Genomic DNA, 20871 nt, shown 5'->3' with positions numbered 1-20871 from the left:
GTGAACTCTTTCTGTTCTCCGTGTGTGTACATCTGTTGGTCTTTGTTAACGGTGTAGATTGTTACTTTTGCAACTACAGAGTGATGGAAATATTTGTGGTCCAAATGTAACTTTTGAACCCATGCAGGCTCATTGGTGACCTAACTCTCTTGGTTTGTTTGCACAAAATAGCAGTGGATGGAGAGGGACTAATCAGAAGAAAGGAGAAAAAAAAACGTTTAAAAAGAACAATAGCTGTATGCCACTACAGTGGGTTTAACGGTTTCTCCTCCATTTAAAACAGTGTTTAACTGGTTTCACAAGTAAATAAAAGACCTGTCCTTGGATTTGTATGTGATTTTGTGTTTGTGTCTCTTTCTCTGTTTCATGATTATAACCAGCTAGACAGAAATTACCTCTCTGTATCCATGCATTCACTTATAATAGTTTGTCTTTTTTAAGAGAGAAAGATTGGATATTGATCATAACAATTGGTGTAACAATGGTATAACAGTGTTATACCATACTTTGTTTTCAAGGTATAATTGTTATGCTCCAAAATTGGCTTCTTTGTGTGTGGTGTGTGTGTGTGTGAGAGAGAGAGAGAGAGATAGTGTGTGTGTGTGTGTGTGTGTGTGTGTGAGCGCGCACACGTGGGTAAGGCAAGATGGCTAACACTGTGGACATTGTGTGGGTGTAGCCTAATAATAAGGAGGTCTGCCCCATCAGTACGTACTAAGGGGGTGACGGGCGGGGTTTGGGAAGCATCCCCATCAAGGTGACATCACTCAGAGTAAAGTGGATGATGTCATTTCAACCTACACATGATACACATGTTTGTTGTTACTTATTGACTCGCGCAGGCGCATGTGGGCTGCAACCTCGGCGCAGCTGGACGCGGTACCGAGTGTGCTGCAAGGTGTAGACCGCGTTGTTATTTCTGATCACTTTGGAAACGTTTCACTTTAGTATCTCGATGCTGGAGCGGTCGGTTTCTCACAGGAAAATGGAGGGCTTCAGCAGAGTCGCTTTCCGCAGGAAACAACACAGTGTGGACACTGTGGAGCCAGAGGAAACAGGTGAGTGCTGAAGGTCTGCTGGGACACCACGTTATTCACGAAAACAGAACTTTACTAACCCAAAAGTGCTGCAGATGATTTAAAGCGAGTCCATACGCTTGCTTCTTATGTTGTCATTTCTAAATTACTGATTTTTCTTCATCAAAACGTTAAAGTTTGGCTTATCTTGACAAAGTTTGCTGCCACTTTGGAAAATCCCTCGTGTACTCTTCTGCTGTTTTAGGCATGGGTGAAAATCGGAAGGATTGCTACAGGTTATATAGTCTTAAACTGGTTTGCAGGTGACTCATTGTTTTGGATATGACAGGTCTTGTATTAGCCACCATGTGTTTTGTCAGTCGGGTTGGGAAAGCACGGAATGGCCAGACTGTAACACACCTACATTGTAGCCCTTGTTTACACACCACCTCTGACTTAGTGGCGGCTCAGCAGGTATGAATGTTTCTCTGAGGCAAGCTCCAGCTTGTTGTGTAACCATCTAAATGCTGGAGGGCATGTTTTTTTTTCATTCTGGAGTACTGCACTTCACAGGAAGTCCTAGAACTTTGTCTGCTCAGGATGCAACTCTCAGGAACGGTTTCTCTGACAGCTCCCTGTGCATTTCTGTGTCTCAGTTTTAAAGTCTGATAGTGGATCTGTCTCTATGAAGACTTCCAGATGGATCTCTGCATCCTGGCAGCTTTAACTGAAAGTTTGCCCAGGCTACAGTATGATTAAGCAGTCTATATTTCTCGGAAAACTGGGATCCAAATACATGTCAGCAATCCTGCAGTATGTGCTGTCTGGGCATGACCGACTGAAACAGGAGGCGCTGGCTTAGTTGGGCTGTGTCTTATCTTGCAGCACTGCAGAGTGCTTGTGCTAACATGCAGCCAAGAACACTGTACTTTCCTTGAAGTTTAATGTGAACTTTGCCCTGTGGTTGGTTGATGGTGCCACAGTTAAGATCAGGCAAGGTGGCCCCAGCTCACAAGGCAGTCAGCCTCAGTCACACGTCTCAGCTCTATGCCAGGACGTGAGATAGATACTGGAACACCCAGAGATATTATCTGTCAGTGAATCACTGTTTTAGCAATACTGGAATCTAGTTTAAATGTAGATTGTAATGATCAGCATCTGCCCCCGCTACTGCACAGTGTTACCAGCTGGTAATATACTGCACATTATAGTGAGTACTGATTTGAAGACATCTGATCTGGCTAATAGATAATAAGAAAGTATGCAGGGCTGAATCCAAGGGCTAAGGTTTATGTTCAGTACTCACTGACTGACTGCCAGTTACTGTGATTATTTATTGCTTTTGGAAAGGCTTTTTGCATTTTCTATCATAAATGGGCAGCCTCTACCTTATTTCACCGCTCCAGAAACCTTTTCCCCTGTCATCCCATTTTTTTTGCTCCTTATTCGAAATGGTAGTCCCACTCTTATTACTCAGCCATTGTAAACATCTTTTGTGCTGTTTTTGTGGTTATTAAACTAACCTTAACATGAACTTTGGTTGATATTTGGAAGTGAAAGCACTGATTTCCCCTGCCACAATTAGATTTATTCCACTTAACTTGGTTCAGGACATTTATTCTGCTTAACTTGGTTCGGTACGACTCTTAATGATCCAGTTTTTTATTGTGCCTGGCTGAGCCTGCATGCCTTGGACCACGGATATTACAGAAGTAGTGTTACACTTAAAAAGATCTGTTGGGCTCTGTTGTTTTGGCTTCTTAAATCTGGGTCTGTTTTTGAAGATTTACTGGAGTGGTATATAATAAGACTTTTAGGCCATCCTATGTATGCTAATGAGGAGAAGATTTCTTTTCACATATATTTAGATCCATTATTCTTGGACAAATGGTTAGGGAGCAGCTAGTCATTACATCTGTTTCAGCTCAGTCATCTCTCAATGTAACCTGCAAACCAGTATTATTATCATCAGTATTATTATATCCTAACAGCTCAGAGTTGTGCACTATAAATCTCAACACTACACTATCTTTGAATACTATCACACACTTCAAATAATCGCTATTTGTTTCCATCTCCCTCGTGTGTGAAGTCAAGTTTGCCCACGTATCTTATTATTACTCACACGTGGAGTGAAATGTATTTTGTGTTTACAGCACAAATAGCTCAGGGGCATGTAGCTTTGAGCTGGTGTTACTGCGAGGACAGCTGTATCAGTCTCCAACAATGAGTCTGTTTGTTTTCTGTCCGCTAACATAGAAGCAGTGGGACTGTATGAATCAGATGCTGTGTGGCCTGCTAGCCTACTGCTTCTGGTATTGTTTAGCTGCACTGGTGCCCATTCATCCTGAGCTGAACTGTCTCACTGTCCTCCGCTGGCTTTAACTCACTTCAAGCAATAGTGGTTCCCCTGTGCAGCTCAGTTTATGATGGCTCAAAGATGATTTCTTTTCATACGCCGTGCATTGCTGTACCACATCAGTATAAACTACCAGAGATGTGGGCATGGAGAAGCACCACTTCATGTGTAAAAAGGTTATTTGGAAAGTATTTTTCAATTGCTTGATGGTTTTCTACTAGACTTACAGTCTCATAAATAACAGATGAACAGAACAGAAGGTTCATCTTAGAATAAAAACCATGCTGAGAGTATAAGGAAGGTTTTTACTGTTTCCAGAAGAACAGGAACTTCAGCCAATATTAACATTTGGATTTTAAAAAAATGATGTTGCTTGATGAAACCACGGGGAATTGTGACCTGACAGCCACCTGCCCAGCATTATGACGGCAGACAGACAGAGTTAGCAACTAGCTGGTGAACATATGGAGCACAGGCTTGGGGGGTATCTTTTCTTTAACACCTTCCTGATGTTTTATGACAGTATTGTGTAAAAAAAGTGCTTAAGCTGTGCTACTGGTTATAAGTCATTGTAGTATGTAATCATTGTCTACACTGCAGGGTTTCGAATGTATAATTAGCTTACAAGTCTTGTTGGTCTTAAATACTAAAGTAATAGCCCAAAGAATAATGAATACATAAGAAATAAGCACCCTTCTTGCTGGAGGACTGGACCTGATGACACTTGCCATGGCGGATACCGACACGTCAGTGGGCTGAACAGAGATGATGTTTTAAATACAATCATGTAGCTAATAAACTACTTTTGTAGTTTAAAGAAGGCATCTCAAAATAAAGATTATACGTGGCAACATTTTCAAACAAAGGCAGAGGCATTTTTCTTTTTTAATAGTCCTGTCACATTATCCCAACCACTTGCAAGCAATCAATCAAACCACTCTCAATACAAAATCTCTGTTTAGGTATTATAGAAAGGGAAGCATATTTATTTTTTATGGTATTGAAAATCATACCTTCAGGATTTCTAAAACTCACGGTATGGCGTAATACCTAGGATACAGCCCAAGCCTTGTGGAGCATTTAGCAGCTGTAAAGCCACACCTCCAAATAAATGTTCATTTTGCTGTGTCTCATGGATGTGAAAATAGGCAGATTTTTACCAACATGTTCACTTAACAGCTTTAGGTGATAATGTGTCTAAGTCGTCTTTACAGTTTAATACACTGAACTCAATTAGTGTGCATTTAAATACATTTACGATTTAAAACAGACAGTTTAAATTACTATTAGATCTTATGACATTTCAGTCATTCTGTTTTGAGGTTGAGCTTTAGAGTCAATATGGGTAGCTATAGGAAAAGCAAAAAGACAAAGATAATTTAACATATAATCATACAACAATCTATCATTGCCCATGAAGAGCTTTTCTAATGCTGTTTGTATTTTTGGATCTGTTTTGCTGGTGAAAGAACAATAGAAAATAACAATTTTAAAAAACTGAAACAGTACGCTACATTTCAAGCTGCTGGCTGTGTCTGAAACACCTAAATCTTACTTAAGAATGCTGTTGATTTGCAGCTAAAGCTTTAATTCAACGTTGCATTCAGGTTTATATGATTTTATTTAGTCTTAAAGTAGCCTCAGGAATAACATTTCCGTACTAATTGTTTTTTTAAGCTTTTTTGGCATTCATTTGTTTTCATAGCTCCTGCTGTTAGCTATGTTTTCCCACAATGTCCTGTCCCCTCTTTGTTCGTTGCACATGATCCAGACATGAGACTGTGAGGAGGAAGCCTTCTCATAAAGGAGGCTTTAAATAGGCTTCTAGAGAAGTTATCAAAGTATTGATCTTCATCACTTGAACATTATGACTTTATCTGCTATTGTGTTATGTGTTGATGTTCAAAGGTCTGATGATGTTTTGGAGCAACTGTTTCATGCAAAGTGACTGGTGTATATTATTCTTGTCATATGTGAGGTTATTGCAAATTGAGTGGTCCGTAGCTCAAAGCATTTTTGTATTTTCAGGCGTACAAAGCAGAAAGCCATAAAAAGCACCACACCTACGTGGATATCCATCTAAATACATAACTTTTATTCTACTAAGGAACGCAGGATTAAGTCATTTCCGTATGTGAACATTTTCCCAGTGTTTACTCACTCTGTCTGGCAGAGACGTCTTAGACTGGCATGATTGTGTTTGGAGGTGGGTGTTAGTTTACTCAGTTAATGATCACAGTAGGTGTAGGCTGCAATCAGCAGGAAACGGCTACTACATGTGTGCGTATGTGTAATATCCTTAGACTGTACAGTCTATGGTAATATCCCTCAGCGGTTACACACACACACACACACACACACACACACACACACACACACACACACACACACACACACACACACACACACACACACACACACACACACACACACACCACACACTGACACAAACATGGTATTCAGGATCAAGTTTGAGGGACTCCAGTTTGCAGATGTTCCAGTAGGTGGAGGTAAATGCTCAGAAATGTTTCACCAGCCGACCAGCAGGTGGACCTTCATGCTCAGTGTGTGATAACACATGCAGTCATGTATTCCTTTTGCAACAAAGCAACCATCCACATAAAATATATCTAGTGTGATACTGTGCTGTTGCTCCCAAATCAATTAAGAGAGAGTTCACAGTTTTGTTTGATTGTCTTAATAAAACCAAGAGATCCTTCCATTTGAAAGCAGATTATTTTTGCTTTTTTTAGTTATTTTATTTCGGCTCACTGGGATATTAAAAAAAAAACCAGAAATTTAGCAGACCAGTATTAGTCACTGTAACACACTCTGTAACACACACTAGTCCTGTGATTCTGTGAAGATGGGGACATTTCTCACAGCTGCCTGCTGGAAAACAATGAGGTGGAGAGAGGAAACTAACAATGAGCTACTTTTAGATTGTTTGTATAGAAATGTGTAAAATTACTCCAGAACAAAAAAGGTGGGTTAAAAACAAAAGTCAGCCGACACTTCCTTTAGGTGTCACACATGAGCCAAGGCCACATGGTTTTCAAATGTAATCTGTAATTTACTAATTTACTGTCAGTTTTCAGTTTACCTCCAAACCTTATGAGCTGGATTTGAGTCTGAGCAGACTCAGTTTGAATCCTGATATGATAAGTTAACTAAGAGCCTAAATATCTGACGTACCATTTTTCCATCCACGCGCCAGCTAGGGTTTCCTGACTACAGTGTGTCGTTTCCTTCTCTTCTCCTGACTGGCATTGTTAGCCTGTGGGGCTTTTTCCATAAAGCTACTGTATGTACAAGCTCAATCTGAGCTCAGAAAAGAAGAATTCGGACCTGCCCCGAGGGACTAAGAAAGACTTTGAGGAAGTAACTTTACAGAGAAGATGTCGGGCAGTTGTGTAACCCAACCTTTTTCTTCACCTTTGCGAAATTAAGGACATCCCGTCTGCCAGAGGACTGAAAGATGTGAAGGTGTGAGCAGCTGGGTGACGGTGCTGTCTTTCTGCTCTTCAGCAGTAGGAGGTCTGAGCGTAACGACCTGTCAGGGGATCTCCTCTGCCTCTTTGGCCACTCAGAGGAAGGAAGGGGAGAAATTATTAAACAGAGGTGTATGTTAGGCCACCAATTTCACATAGGAAGTGAAACTCTTTTTATTCACCTCACTTTCTCAATCTATTGCTTTTATTGCGTTTAGTCCACCGGCTCGGATGCAACATGGACTGGATGGTTGCTGGTTACTGGAGATCCTGTCTGAGACACGTTGCCTCGGGTAGGTGATCCTTACGGGCTGGACAACACTGTGTGGATGAACACTGTCATTGGTTGAATCTATGATAGAAGGAGATCTTGGGTCCTTTTTTCAAAATAAAAGACACTGGACTGACAATGAAACGACGGCGCAAGTACTGGTTTTGGAGGCGGAAAGGTAAAAACACAAAGATGTGTCTGCTCTGCTGTTATGGTAAGATTTGGAGACTCCATATTTTGTTTTACACTCGGTTTAATGTGGTGTTAAAATGTAAAAGTCTTCTTAATAAGTGGGGAAATGGTTTCCTACCCATCCCTTCACAAACATCATCTGTGACTCACCTCTCATTACCATAAAACATTCCACTGACTTGTTTAATCCCTGCTGCTGTGTTATCCATGTTTGACTGGCATTTAGCTAATCTCTATTTTCTCCATTTTCTAATGTTATCATCTGGCTGCTCTCCCATGTAGACCATTTATTTTCCACTCTGCTGATGCGTTGCTGTTCCCTTTGACCACAATTGCTAGGGCAGCACAAAACGAGATCAAATTATCTGAAAAGGTTTCTCCCCACTGAAGTATATTTCTTTTAGATCAGGTTCTGTTAGCAGTCAGCAGTTTGCCAATGTGAGTGTTTGGTAAATGCATTCGTTCCAGTGAACATCACTTGGAGAGAGTTGATTCACAGAGCAACAGCATTGGTTTCCATGTGGACTGGCCTGTTGCTGTGTGAGGGGGCATTTAAATCCACCAGGCTGGAAAAAAAAGACAGTTTTGTTCTCAGAGGCCTGGGAACTGTTTCCCCCTTTAAGACCCTCTTCCAACCACTCTAGCCCTTTGGCAACGTCCCTGATGGCCTGTTACCCAACTGCGTCTGTGTTGTGTGTGTTTAAATGCAGCATATAGGGGCAATGACAGTGTGAGTATGTGTGTGTTGTAGCAATGCAACCCCTCAACTGTGCACCTTTCTTAGGATGGTGTGCATGGTTCGTGAGTCAGGGTGAGTCACCCTTATTTAACAGCAGAGGGGAGGAAACACTGGGATGCAGTCGGCTTTCATTCGCACTGGCAGGAAGGAAAAGGCTGGGAACACCAGCAGGACCGGGTCCTTTCACCACGCTCATTGTTTCAATGTGGGAGAGGGTGTCACAAGCACTAGTAACACAATTTATTAGAATCAGCACATATTCGCTCATATGTGTGGATCAGTGTATATATTTTTTTAAAGGACAGCTAAGTGTGAAAGGGGGAGAAAGAGGAGATAACATGCAGAAAAGGGCCGCAATTTGGAGTTGAAACCATAGCCGCTGCAGCAAGGACATAGCTTCTGAACTTGGGGTGCCTGCTTTACCCGGTGAGCCAATGGGCGCCCCACTTTTAGTATTATATAGTATATATAGTAGTATAGTATTTTTAAATAAGCATTAAAACGGTAGTTCCAATAGCACATTGTGATGAAATTTTCCTTTTGTGGTAAACTGTGTTGCTTTAAGATGAATTGTCATCCATATTGGGAAGTTTAAAGTTCCCTTTAGCAGTAATAAGGTGATTTTGACAAAATAGAAATATAATTAGAGCTATACCAATATCAGTCAGTATTAGTTTATCACAGATTTATCGCTATGTTGGTGTGATGTAAATGTCAGCTAATAAATAATTTAAAAAATTACAGTGCACAGATGCCAAAGATGTTATTGAGGTAGTGTTGAAAACTATTAAATAGTCTGTCCGTCGGAAAGTTTGAACCTTAAAGTGTCATGTCTTGGTCAGAATTCTTTTAAAAAACAGTTAAAGGGATCCTTATCAATACACAATGTATTCGAAATATTTTACATTTTTTTCCTTGCTTGTTGCAGAGCCAGAAGATGCCCATGTCATTCAGTCCATCTGCTTGTTGAACAATGTAGCCCAGACAAGTATCTTACGACTGTCCAATCTGTTATTTCATTTAATACTGACATTCATAATCTCCAGAGACAGATACCAAATGCTTTTGTTGACCTCCTGACTTTTTGTCTTCCTCTTGTTTTAATGTAAAAACAATTTCTCATGGACCACTACGACAAGGTATTTTGAAATACTTTGGTCTGATTTTTGTTTTGGATATTCATGGTCCTCACAGAATTTGTTTTTAAAGACTAAAAACTATTTCTGCAGCATTTACAGGAAGAATTACCTTTTAAGTATAACACGTGCATGCTTGCAACACTTCAAATTAATTAGTGCTCCCTTGCACTTTACACAAACTTTGTAATATGCAAAAAAAAATACATTTTTGATATGCAGAAATGTGTTAGAAACATCCATGCAGCCAAGGATATAAACTATTTAACTTTTCTTCAGCACCTCTCTCAGGACCAATGACTGGATTTTAAGATGCCACAGTCTGCAGTAGCGTTCTCTACATTATCAAGTTCCTGCCTATGCATCCAGCCAACCAATCATGAGCATTGAACGCAACCTGTCAATCACGGCACCAGACCCTTGTCTGTTGTAACCAAACTTTATAGAATAAACAACACACGAACTACCTAAAATAATAGAAATCATTGTGTGGAAGGTTTTATTTGACATATGATCTTTACACTGCAGCCAGCTACCAGCAGGTAAGCTAAATAGTTTGGCTACACTTTCGGGGTGCTGTCATGTCGTCCATCTTTATATGCAGTCTATGCTCAGGACCTTTTATTTTAGCCTCATTTCTAGTTCAAATGTGCATGTTTGTACATCCACAATATTTTGATTGTGTTATGAACACTTTAGCCTTTAGAGACTTGACTGGTTGTTCTTAGTGTGGTTACTTATTAATTTCCCCTCTGACTTCCTTGTGTAGGCTCTGGAGCTCAAGCTTCAGATTTTCAGAGCCTTGACAGCACAATATATTCTCATTTGATAGGACAGATGTGTGGATGCCTGAGTCTGGAGGCAATACTAGAAAGTCAGGTAGTCAGCTGCAGTTGATGATGAGCTAAATTTAGTATCCTTGTTTGTTTCCACTTGCTGAGTCTCGCTGTGTGGTTGTCATCCCTTCTACAGTAGGTGCCCCCAGGAAAACAATCTTTTCTTTCTTTCTTCCATCATCTGTTTTCCTTTGTTGTTATTTTCTTCTTTTTTCCCCTCAAGCTTCTCGCTCTCTTTCTCTTTCTCTCTCTCTCTCTACATTGATCAGCATTCCTCCTGAGTGCCTGAGTCCTGACATCATGCTCAGATTGTTTTACTGATGGATGACAAGACACCTCGAGAAATGTATTTGCTGCTAAGCAACACTTAGGACATCTGCTCATGCATGTATTTATATTCTCTAACATGTCAACAGGCAAAATGCCTCCTCTTTGTGTGGGCACTCTCATATACATCCAATTAGAGATGACACAGTCCAGACTAACATAAAAATGAAAAGCGTCTACAATGTGGTGCCTCAAACACTCACAGTGAGAGGACAATTGCATTATATCAGTATTGTGAATCTCTGCAAGCAAACACAAGTTACAAAGCTCATTCATTTCCTACTGAGCTGAGTAATCAGAAATTAACCCAATGTGTGGACTGTCAGCAGTGGATATATTGTGAGATCTGGACACAGCATCCCAAGATGGCAGCCTGTTCATTCCAATGAGACATACTCAGTGGATACACAAGTTTTAAAGGCCTCCACATTCTTTAGATTAGTGGTTCCCAACTGGTGGGTCGCGGTCCAAAAGTCATTTGTGGGTCCATTCTAAATGGGCCGCAAGTGAGTTTGTAAAAAAAAAAAAAAAAATAACAACTTTTTTTTGAAGTACAGTAAATTAATGGCTCTAGAACACATTAAAATTGGATTCACTTGCTATCAGAGCGCACACGAGTGTTACATGTAATTGTTCTTTTTATTTACTTATTTATTTATTTATTTATGATGCCCATAAGTGCTGTTTTCTTTGGCAAATGGACTCCAGTTTCCAATGAAACTGCACTTATGTCTACCATGACCTGGATTACTGAGAATCTTCATCAACATATATATATATATATATGTTTGAACAGTAGATAGTTATGAGAACCATATGAGATTTGAGGAAAGGCCAATTATTTCAAAAGATTCCTTGGTGATTTTTAGAGAGCTTGTTTCTATTGGTGATGTTGAACATGGTAAAATAGCAGGTGGCACAGTACAGGAAGATGGGTTCAATAATGCTATACAAAAGGTATATGATACCAGGTTACACATATTTTCGGGTCAATAGTGCACTTGTTTTACCAAGTGTGATTGTGCAAATAGCGCTACCCACAGTAATCAGCGCTTTCAAGCTAACTGTATTCATTAGCATTTAAAGCCAGTGCCAGCACAGTACAGATGTATGACTCGCTGAAATTAATTCTCCCACGTTGCCTGTTGCCTGTCAGAACTGAGCAGCTGATCAGCCCAGCTTTCTGTGATAAATGATGAAAAGGGGAATGCAGTCAGTCTTGTTAGCTAGGATGTGATGTGTAAAATCTACACTGAATATTCGCTGCAGCAGCCAGAGTATAAAGGTGAGTATATGGAGGAGGTAGCATTCTTGAGTTCATATACAGTTTATTCATGCAGTGTGTACGGTATTTTAGCAATGCACGGTATTGACCAAGAAAAGTAAATCAGTAATCATTACTGTCATAATTCACATGATTGCAATGGCACTTGACTTGATGAACTGGCATCTAAAAAAAAGGGAGCAAAACAATGCAACCCTTTATCTTTTTAAAATCCTTCATGTGTGTACTTTGCACTCACACACACACATGTACTGCCACTGATGCACTCCAAGACATGAAAATAATGAACCGCTCTCAGTGATCGCTCTCAACTCTTATAGTTCATTCAGCATGGATTATCGTGGGATTTATTCTGTGTGTTTACTGCGAGGAAAGATGAGAAAGATAAGGTGGATAATGAACGTAACCAAGCGTTTTCTTCTATGCTGAGATGGTTATAATAGTTTAATCAATTTGGTGTCTGGATATTTGGTGTCTAGCGTTATCCATCTTTGAGCGCCGCTCAGGATTGGCTCTGCACAGTCAACATTGTTTTTGGCAGGTTGTTGTTTTTTTCCAGGGGGAGAGTGACAGCGGGGGTGGTATAGTGTGTGTGTGTGTGTGTGTGTGTGTGTGTGTGTGTGTGTGTGTGTGTGTGTGTGTGTGTGTGTGTTGCTGATTGTGGGACCCAATCCAAAGTGGGTGTGTTCCTATGATGCAGGGGCAGATGCCGATCCGTTTCCTCTTCTGCCCTCATGACAGATGTGCCCTGCTGCTGTAGAGATGGAGATTCAGCTCCTGTACCTTGTTTGCTGCATCTTTGTAGCTTTTGTTCCTCTGTGTGTGTGTGTGTGTGTGTGTGTGTGTGTGTGTGTGTGTGTGTGTGTGTGCGTGCGTGCGTGCGTGCGTGCGTGCGTGCGTGTGTGTGTGTGGAGACAATACCCATCATTCATAATTGACCTTCATAATGTGCATGGTGCACTGGGAGGAGGAGGGGAGTCAATGAAAACAGCAAGGGCTCAAATAAAGTGTGTGCATGCCAAATGTGTGTGTATGTGTGTGTGCTGGTGAGCGTGCATGCACTTTAAGTGACGTGGGTTTGATTAATGGTGTGTGCGTGTGTGTGAGAGGAGGGAGAGAGCCCCCCCTCCCTTGTTCTCAGGCCAAAGAGAGAAGAAAGAGATGGACAGTGGGGGTAAGGTGGAGGTGGATGTGGTAGAGATGCAGCAGAGTTGGCGAGGCGAGGGGGAAATGCCAGCTGCAGTGGAAAGAAGGTAGAGAAAAGTGTGAGGTGGGCAGTGTGCGTGTGTGTTTGTGATGAGTGGGAGGAAGGCAGTGAGGCATAAGGAAGGAAAGGACAGAAGAAAATATATGCACATATATTATGTTGTTTCACGCTTGAAAGTGGGGTACCAAAAAATGAAAAATAACCATTTGCAGTGCAGCGAGGTGAGGTTTAAAAGCCAACTGAATCAATGAAATTGGAATCCTTTAACCCAAAATCGACTGAATGTTTCCTTTCATTCAAACACTGCTGACACTGCCAAAAAATATTGGAAAAGTTTAGTGGTTTTGACAAGTTGGATGTCTGAAAAAGTTGATGTGCTTTCAAATCAGCAGAGCCATACAGGAAGAAAAAGTAAATCCAAAAGGAAAGTCTTGAAAATCTTCCATAGACAGACTGAGCTGCTGTCCTTTGAGGATTTAATTTCAACATTTTTAACAGTTGAACAAATTATTTTTGTTATGTCAAGGAGCATTTTTAGCATCTTTCAGCTTGTTGTTCTGGTTGTTGGTGGTTCTGGTTATTCCTGTGTCAAGCGTTTTTGGGGGGGATGGAGGGGCAAGCTGAATCCACATAATGCTACATGTGTCGCAAAGTTGTTTTTCCAAGGATGGCAAAGGCATGATCCACCCTACTCTGCCTCAGATTGGCCTACCCTCATGTTTTTACCTTTACCAAATCTGACTCCACATGCTTAAACGTAACCAACCCAACCACCAAAGGCAACAAGTACTAGCCTTCAGAGGGTGAGTGGGGCAGGTCATGCCTTTTCTATCCTAGGAAATACAACCTTGCCATCAGCAACTAGAAGTAACAGTAAAGTTAGTGACTAGCTGATGGGCATAGTGGGGCAGCTGCTAAAAGTAGAGTAAATATTGGATTTATGTTCACCAGGTGCCTAGAAACACTAATCCAGATACATGATAATTTTGCTTTGTACATCTGTTGTGTTGTGTTGTGTTCACAGCTTGTTCCATCACTCCCAAGTGGCCAAGGAGTAATAATGCAGCTTTGTACTTGGTGTTGCTGTTTTGTTTCTTTTTTGACCTTTTACTTTTTAATTTAAACTAATTTGATTGAGGGCACAATGTGAGATTTGATATATAAAATCTACTCAAATAATCACCCAACTGTATTAACTCCTTCACATTAATAAAGCCAATATCTGCGCAGTAACCTACAAACAGAGCTGAATCAATGTTTGACTGAAAGGGGTAGTTGTCCAAAACACAGTGATTAAACCATAGAAGAGAGAGAGAAAGCGATAACAGCTTTAATGTCCCTCAAGCTTGGTCCAATGCACAATGAGAGAGACTCATTTAACATGATTTGTTGGACTTTTTTTTGGTTTAATGTGCTTCTGTTAATTTGCTGAAGGGCCATCTGACTAAATGAATTCAGAAATTCAACAAGGATCACAGTGAATATAGTTTTAATCCATGTCTAGCAAATACCCACTGCCCATACCATTTCTAATTAAAGGCAAAAATGTGTCTGAAGATAAGAGGTTTATGCCGTTTGCCAAATCTCCTCACAACCCGATAGAGGATGTGAGATTCGTCTGACTGTTCCAACAATGAAATGAGTTCATTGAATAATTGAAGTCATTGCTAGTTTGATTTGATAAACACAAGTTTAAATTATTGAGTCAATGTATAAATAAAATTAAACTTAAAACAGCAGCCCAGTACGTCGATATTGAGCATTAATTTGTTTAAAGTTAAAGTTCAGGAAGCTGTTGCATGACGTTTAACTTTCCTCTCTGCTACCAGCAGTACGTTCACACAGTCAAAGGTGTGCGGATATCTGCACATTCATGCATGTGAGAGCCTCATGGTCACCATCTGTGAAGAGGAGAGTTTGATTCTGGCAGAAATAAGGTGCACAGAACGTCCAACACAGTGGTCTTACATGTTTAATTACTTTTGAACTTAACTAGATACCAAGAGAGGGAGTTTGAATAAGGCAGAGTGTGTGTGCATGTGTGTGTGGATATAGATATAGAGGGGATTCTTAAAACTGATGTTCACAGTGTGTGACAACAGATAAATTTGTGGTTGCAAAGCAGCAAGGAAGGGCTTATCTACCAGCATGCAGCAGGTGCATTAAGTGTTTGATTGCATTTCTCATACCAAGAGGCGTGTATTTGTGACTTAGTGTCTCTTTCTGCATTCATTTGTATGCCTCCTTGTGTCAGTGCATGGATGTGGTGTAAATTAAATCTATGGATTTGTGGGCTATCTTCATGTATGTGTACCTGCTGTACGGTAATGCCTGTATATATATGCCTGCATGCTCATGTTAGATTGCATACTGAAAAGAGGATACTCAAAGCAGGTCCATTACTCTCTGTCTGAGAATCAATTATTCTGTTAAGTGTCACCATGGAAACAATAGGCCATCCTGTAGATAATAGTCAATGATTGCATTGGCTGATAGGAGGTATGATTTGCTAACATAATATTCAAATGTTCACCACACCCTAAATGCCCGACATTCCTCTGAAAGTCATTTCCTGGTAAAACAGTACCAGCTAAAACAGCCCTTTGCACTGCAACTGCTGACAAAAACAGCCAGAAAGTATTCTATAATTTTATAATATTTCTGTGAATATTGTGACTTTTTTGGGATAATACCAACATATTTTTTCTTGAATAACTCAAATGAAGCTGAATATTTCTGAGTCATGTGCTGTCACATTAACTCTCAGCTCCGACTGTGCAAGCACTCTCACTAATGTTATACAAGTTTTTAACAGAATTAGCACCAATTAGGCTGCAAGCTGACAGGGACAGTACATTAGGATAAATGTAACGCTGAGTTTGGGTTTCTTTTAATATCCTCCCCTGTCACTTTTGATTAAGACAGTTACTACAGTGCATAATTAGGTCCTGAAGTACTGTGTCCGGCCTTAGGTGCAAACAACGACACATGAATTCATGAATTTACTCCAGTTTTGAGTTTGTGTTCGCAGTGAATCTCCCACTTATCCTTTTTAAAATTCATCTCTGGAGTTAAAGTTAAAAAAGTGGAGCTGTGTATAGCTTTCAGTTAGGTTAATTATGTTTTTGATACAGGGGAGAAAACAAAAGACTTTTTTTTCATTTATTTGAACACTGGAAATTGGCAATATTTCCTGCTTGTAAAAGCCTAAAGGCAGAAAACTAAATCAGGAACATTATAGGTGTCAAAATCTTTGTACTTTATGAATGAATCACTCGTATATGTTGTTGCTTCGGCCCAGTCTGAGGCCACATGAAGGACTCGCACCTTAGTGTGTTAGTTTGCCTCCAATAATACAAACACATGATGCAGATACTTCTGGAGACGTTCATCACCCAGCTCGGCTTAAACAGTGTTGACACACAATTTTCTTCTGATTCAGCACTCTTCAACCGAATGTTGCAACTTGCGATATGAGTCACGATTATAGTGTGAATTTTTGCATTTCATTTTCACTGAAATAAAAATTTAAAAATGATGATGATGTAATTTTTGCTGGGGTTTGTAGCAAACAAGCATGTTCTTATATGTCTGGAATATGATTTGGTGGCATCTCTATAGCACCACAATGTTTGATGGTATGTTGTGAAACATTTTACCCTTATCAAAAAAATTGCAGCTCCTGCGATATCGGTATTGCACTTGGTCATTCTGAATTTTCATTAATATGTCATTAATTGTGTCGCTCTACATTACAACCCTCATTTACTTGTACTTCACACAACAGAAATGCTGCATGCCAAATCTGTGCTCAACGTGGAATCAAATTGATAGTTAAGTGTTGCATGTCTAACTTAGTCATTTATTTAGATACTCCTGGGGCTTATTAATGGCATTTTTTAAAGAAATATGGGCTCTCCAATTGAGCCCGGAGCATGGATGCTCCAGCATCAGTCTGCATGAGTTTTTGTGTGGATATGAGAGCATGCATGGCTGCAAGCTGTCTGACCTTAGAGCAGCAGCACAAACCTGTCTGGTGTAATGGCTCTGCAGTTAATGGCCAGAAAGAGACTGAGCATAGTTATTTCTGTAGAACCCTGCTTTCCTGCATGTGGTTTACACACACACTTCCAGTCCGTAGAGACATGCAGGCAGCATGCACACTACTGCTGATTGTGACATCTGGATATAGTTATTGACTCTCTCGGCCTTTCCGGTCACTAATTACTGTGTTGTGTAATGTGGCCTGCACAGTCTCACAGTGTGTATCAAAGTGTGTGTGACACTAGAGTGTGTACGTATGGCGGCTTTGAACAGGTCGTTTCATGTAACTGCTGAAAGGATTTCATTTTAATGGGCATCCATATCCGGCACTGGTTACAAAGGGTTAATGATAAAGAGTGTGTTGGATCATTACACAGAGAATCAGCAGCCCCATGCTGAATTTCCAGCTGTGGTAAATGGGACGTAAGATGAAAAAGTAGATAAGAGGAGAGGAGATCAGTAAGGGCGAGATGGAGGATCACGGTTAATAAAAGGCGTGAAAAGCTGCAATGACAGAGAGGAGAATAGAAAGGAGGTCAGGACTGTGACGGCTGCCAGTCTGGATTAGAAAAGAAATGGACAAAGGGAATAGACATAAAGATTTTTTCAGGCAAGCGCGAAGGTGTGACTGAGTGTTTAGGATTCAACAAAAACCATGTTTCTTCACACAACTTGTGAAAGCAACACTTCCCTCCATGTGCCACTGTAACACTTATCAGGGCCTGCGGGTCATTTTCACAGACAGATTTGACAAAATGAGAACTGAGCGCTCTTTCTCACCATGTCAACACTTAAGCCACTCCAGCCAACCACAACAGAGCTCTGTCTGCACTGTAGTCGGCTGTATTCTGCCGGTGAGCGCAGTTATGAGTGATAATGGAAGAAGAGAAAATACACTGCGATACATCTATTGCATCTCATTATTAAAGGATCTTTTGCAGTCCCCCAAATCTTTTCAAATTATATTATTTTTTGTTATTTTCTTATCCTTGCATCTCAGTTGGAGGTTCTCTGTGGGTTGTCTGTGTATTTGGGCTTATGAAATCAGCTTAAAACCTAAAATATGACATGCAATGTCATCAACCTTTACCCAAAAAAGAGTTGGTTCCTGAAATTTTAGAGGGTTACACAAGAGCTGTAAATTTGAGACTCAGATCAGGGGGTTTACCTTGACGGCTGTGAGACTTGACTCACTGTAGACCTAACTTGCTCACTTACTGTCAATGCTCTGGCTGTGATCTTTAGCATCTTAGTATGTTAGCATGCTAATATAAAGATAAAAACAATGAATCAATACAAAGTGCCAAAAACTGCAATTTCTTGAATGACCACTTGAGGCTGACCACAAATGCAGGTCGTTCCTCACAGACCCCCATGTTAAAATGTCCAACTTTACAGCATAAATAAACATGTTTATAGCATGGTGCAAAAAATATTTTATCCAAGGCTGCTAAAGTCAGATGAATTTTACAGTTTTGTTTAAAAGTTGTTACATAAAATAAATAAAGCATGTTTCAAATGTAACCTAGGTTAAAGTATCTTTCTCGTTTAGCCCGGTGAACATATAAATTTTAGAAAGCATATGTTTTATGTCTGCATCTGCCATTAGTGGGCCACATGATTGGAGAAGGAATAATATGTTAATTCCACTACAGGAGAGACTTGATGTTCTCTGAAATTAGGTGGCAAATCATATGCGCAAATATTGGTATCAGTATCAGCATTCTGCTCAAATGAGTTGGAAAATAAAGGCATATCAGATAGACAGAAATCCAATATTGTGCATCCCTAGTTGGGATATTTTAGTGTGGACTAAAGTGGTGGACATGACATGACATAGCTACATGAATTGAATATTTAATTATTAGGCCTAGAGATTGTAGAGATTGAATATAATGGTTTGAGGTTTGTATATATACAACTATTAAAACAGCTTTAAAAGTGAAGTGTTTAATTTTAAGGGTCACTGACTTGGAGTTTGCCTATGAAGACTTTTAACTTGAACTTGCCCTAAAGGACTTGAGACTTGACCCCAAAAGGCATCTTTTGACAGCGCTCGCCTTTTACAACATCAATCTAGACTGAAATAACATCTGAATATTTGGTCCTCTCTGTAAATGTTTCTCTCTGTGACTCCTGTGTGGAGTGTGTAACCACTGATTTGGTTGTCATGGGAAAAGAGTGGGTGGACTTTATTTCTTCATCCACCGCTACCTCCATCCTACACTGTGCTCCTCAGTGTGAACCCTGGAAGAAAGGAGTTCAAAGCACATCACAGAAGCCACTGCGAGGTACGACGACAAATTATTACTCAGACTTCAGAAACCTTTACTTCAGGCTTTTACTTCATAAGACACGCATCAATTTTCCATCACCTCGATCTCCCTAGATGTCTTGCGTTTCTTGTGTCACCCCCTCGCCTCTCGTCCTGGAGGGGGTTATTTTGTGTCATGCTCATCACCTATATCTGCTATAGCCAGCAGCAGCAGCAGCAGCAGCAGCAGGGACAGCAGATGAGTGCGGCCATTGGCTTCTTCCCCTCTCTCTGGCCCTCCCCTTACCCAACACAATGGGACTGATTGTCCATGCGACACACACTCACACACAGAGGGGGCTTTACTCTGGGGCTGAGTGTCGCTCCCCCACCATATGCCCCATCTCCGCTGGAATGTGATTATCTTCACTCGCCACAGAGAGGAATGAGGAAAGGGTGAAAGAAGAAGGAAGGCATCCGAGGAAGAGAACGGGGAGGTTGAATGGAAGGGCGAGTCAGTCTGTCACTGAGTGTGCAAGTGTGTGTGTGTGTGTGTGTGTGAAAGAGAGAGAGAGAGAGAGAGAAGGAAGGGAGGATGCAACCAATGCAGCGAGGCAGCAGTTTAACACGAGCCTGAACCTGCCAGTGCGCGCGACAGAGCGCTGAGAGATAGAGAGAGGAAGGAGAGGTCTTTTCACTTCTGTCTAGCTGTGGATTTTAATTCTTTCACTGATCTCACCGGACACAAGCTCCACTCAGGTTAGTGCCTCTGTCTTTTTGACCGGTTTACCAGCCAGCTCAGGGGCGCTGTATCCATCGAGTGCACAATGCAGCCGCAGGGCGTTGGGTTAACAGAGCTGAGAGACAAAATGTGGGTGGTTCATGACCACAGAGACATTGAAACAAGCCTTTGCTATTCTGAACACACAGACACATATCGCCTGCTGAGGCTGATGGTTAACAAAGAGGGGAGCACACATCACAAAAGACAAACCCTGGATCTCACCACAAGGAGTTCCTCTGACGGGTGACGGCTGAGTGTGGCAGTGGTGGCTGCATATGTGCGTGAACTGTGTGTGTGTGTGTGTGTGTGTGTGTGTGTGTGTGTGTGTGTGTGTGTGTGTGTGTGTGTAAGAGAGAGCTGTGGGTACTCTAAGCAGGCGGTGGGAGCTGTATTGGCTGGAGGGGACTATTAATTTTCTTTAAGGCATTGTTTACTGAGCCTCTCAGCTGCAGGCTGTCTCAAGACGTGCACTACACATCTGCAACTCACACGTACACACACACGCATGCTAGTGCATGTAGAGGCTATTGCTGCTTATTTCACTTAACTCTGTTTGCCATGATTGGCGTAATCGGCCTCAGCTGTCCACAGTGAGCTGTGGGAAAGTATGCAAGAGCATGTGTGTATGTGTGGATGTCTGTGTGTGTTTGTGCATGTGTGTGTACACTGTGGCTTGCTGCTCCTGACTGGTCTGCAAACAAAACTATGATTTAAAGTCACCTTGTCATTACAGCTGTAATACAATCTCTTGATGAAAGATGTTATCCTGACTGCTGCTAGTTGTTGCACTCCATCTTGGTTGCAAACAACAACACAGAGAAAATGCTTACAATGTTGTTTTATATAACAAATTACATTGTTTCAATAATCACTTTTTATTATCAGACAAATGAAAGCAAAAATATGCCTTTTTTCTCTCTATAGGCTCAA

At 40.9% G+C, this 20871-nt stretch overlaps 1 protein-coding gene across 1 annotated transcript in view; it reads left to right on the top strand.

The window, feature by feature from the left end:
* Positions 1-936: 936 nt before the first annotated feature.
* fgd4a (FYVE, RhoGEF and PH domain containing 4a) overlaps positions 937-20871 on the top strand; it is an 82429-nt gene continuing 62494 nt past the window's right edge. Inside the window, exon 1 of the mRNA XM_042495951.1 lies at positions 937-1058. Coding sequence (XP_042351885.1) covers positions 956-1058 — 103 coding nt within the window. The 5' untranslated portion in view covers positions 937-955. The remainder of the gene's footprint in view (positions 1059-20871) is intronic.

The sequence above is a fragment of the Plectropomus leopardus genome, chromosome 11, assembly GCF_008729295.1.
Source record: "Plectropomus leopardus isolate mb chromosome 11, YSFRI_Pleo_2.0, whole genome shotgun sequence".
Taxonomy (NCBI): domain Eukaryota; kingdom Metazoa; phylum Chordata; class Actinopteri; order Perciformes; family Serranidae; genus Plectropomus; species Plectropomus leopardus.
This window is presented reverse-complemented; position numbering and strand designations above follow the sequence as displayed.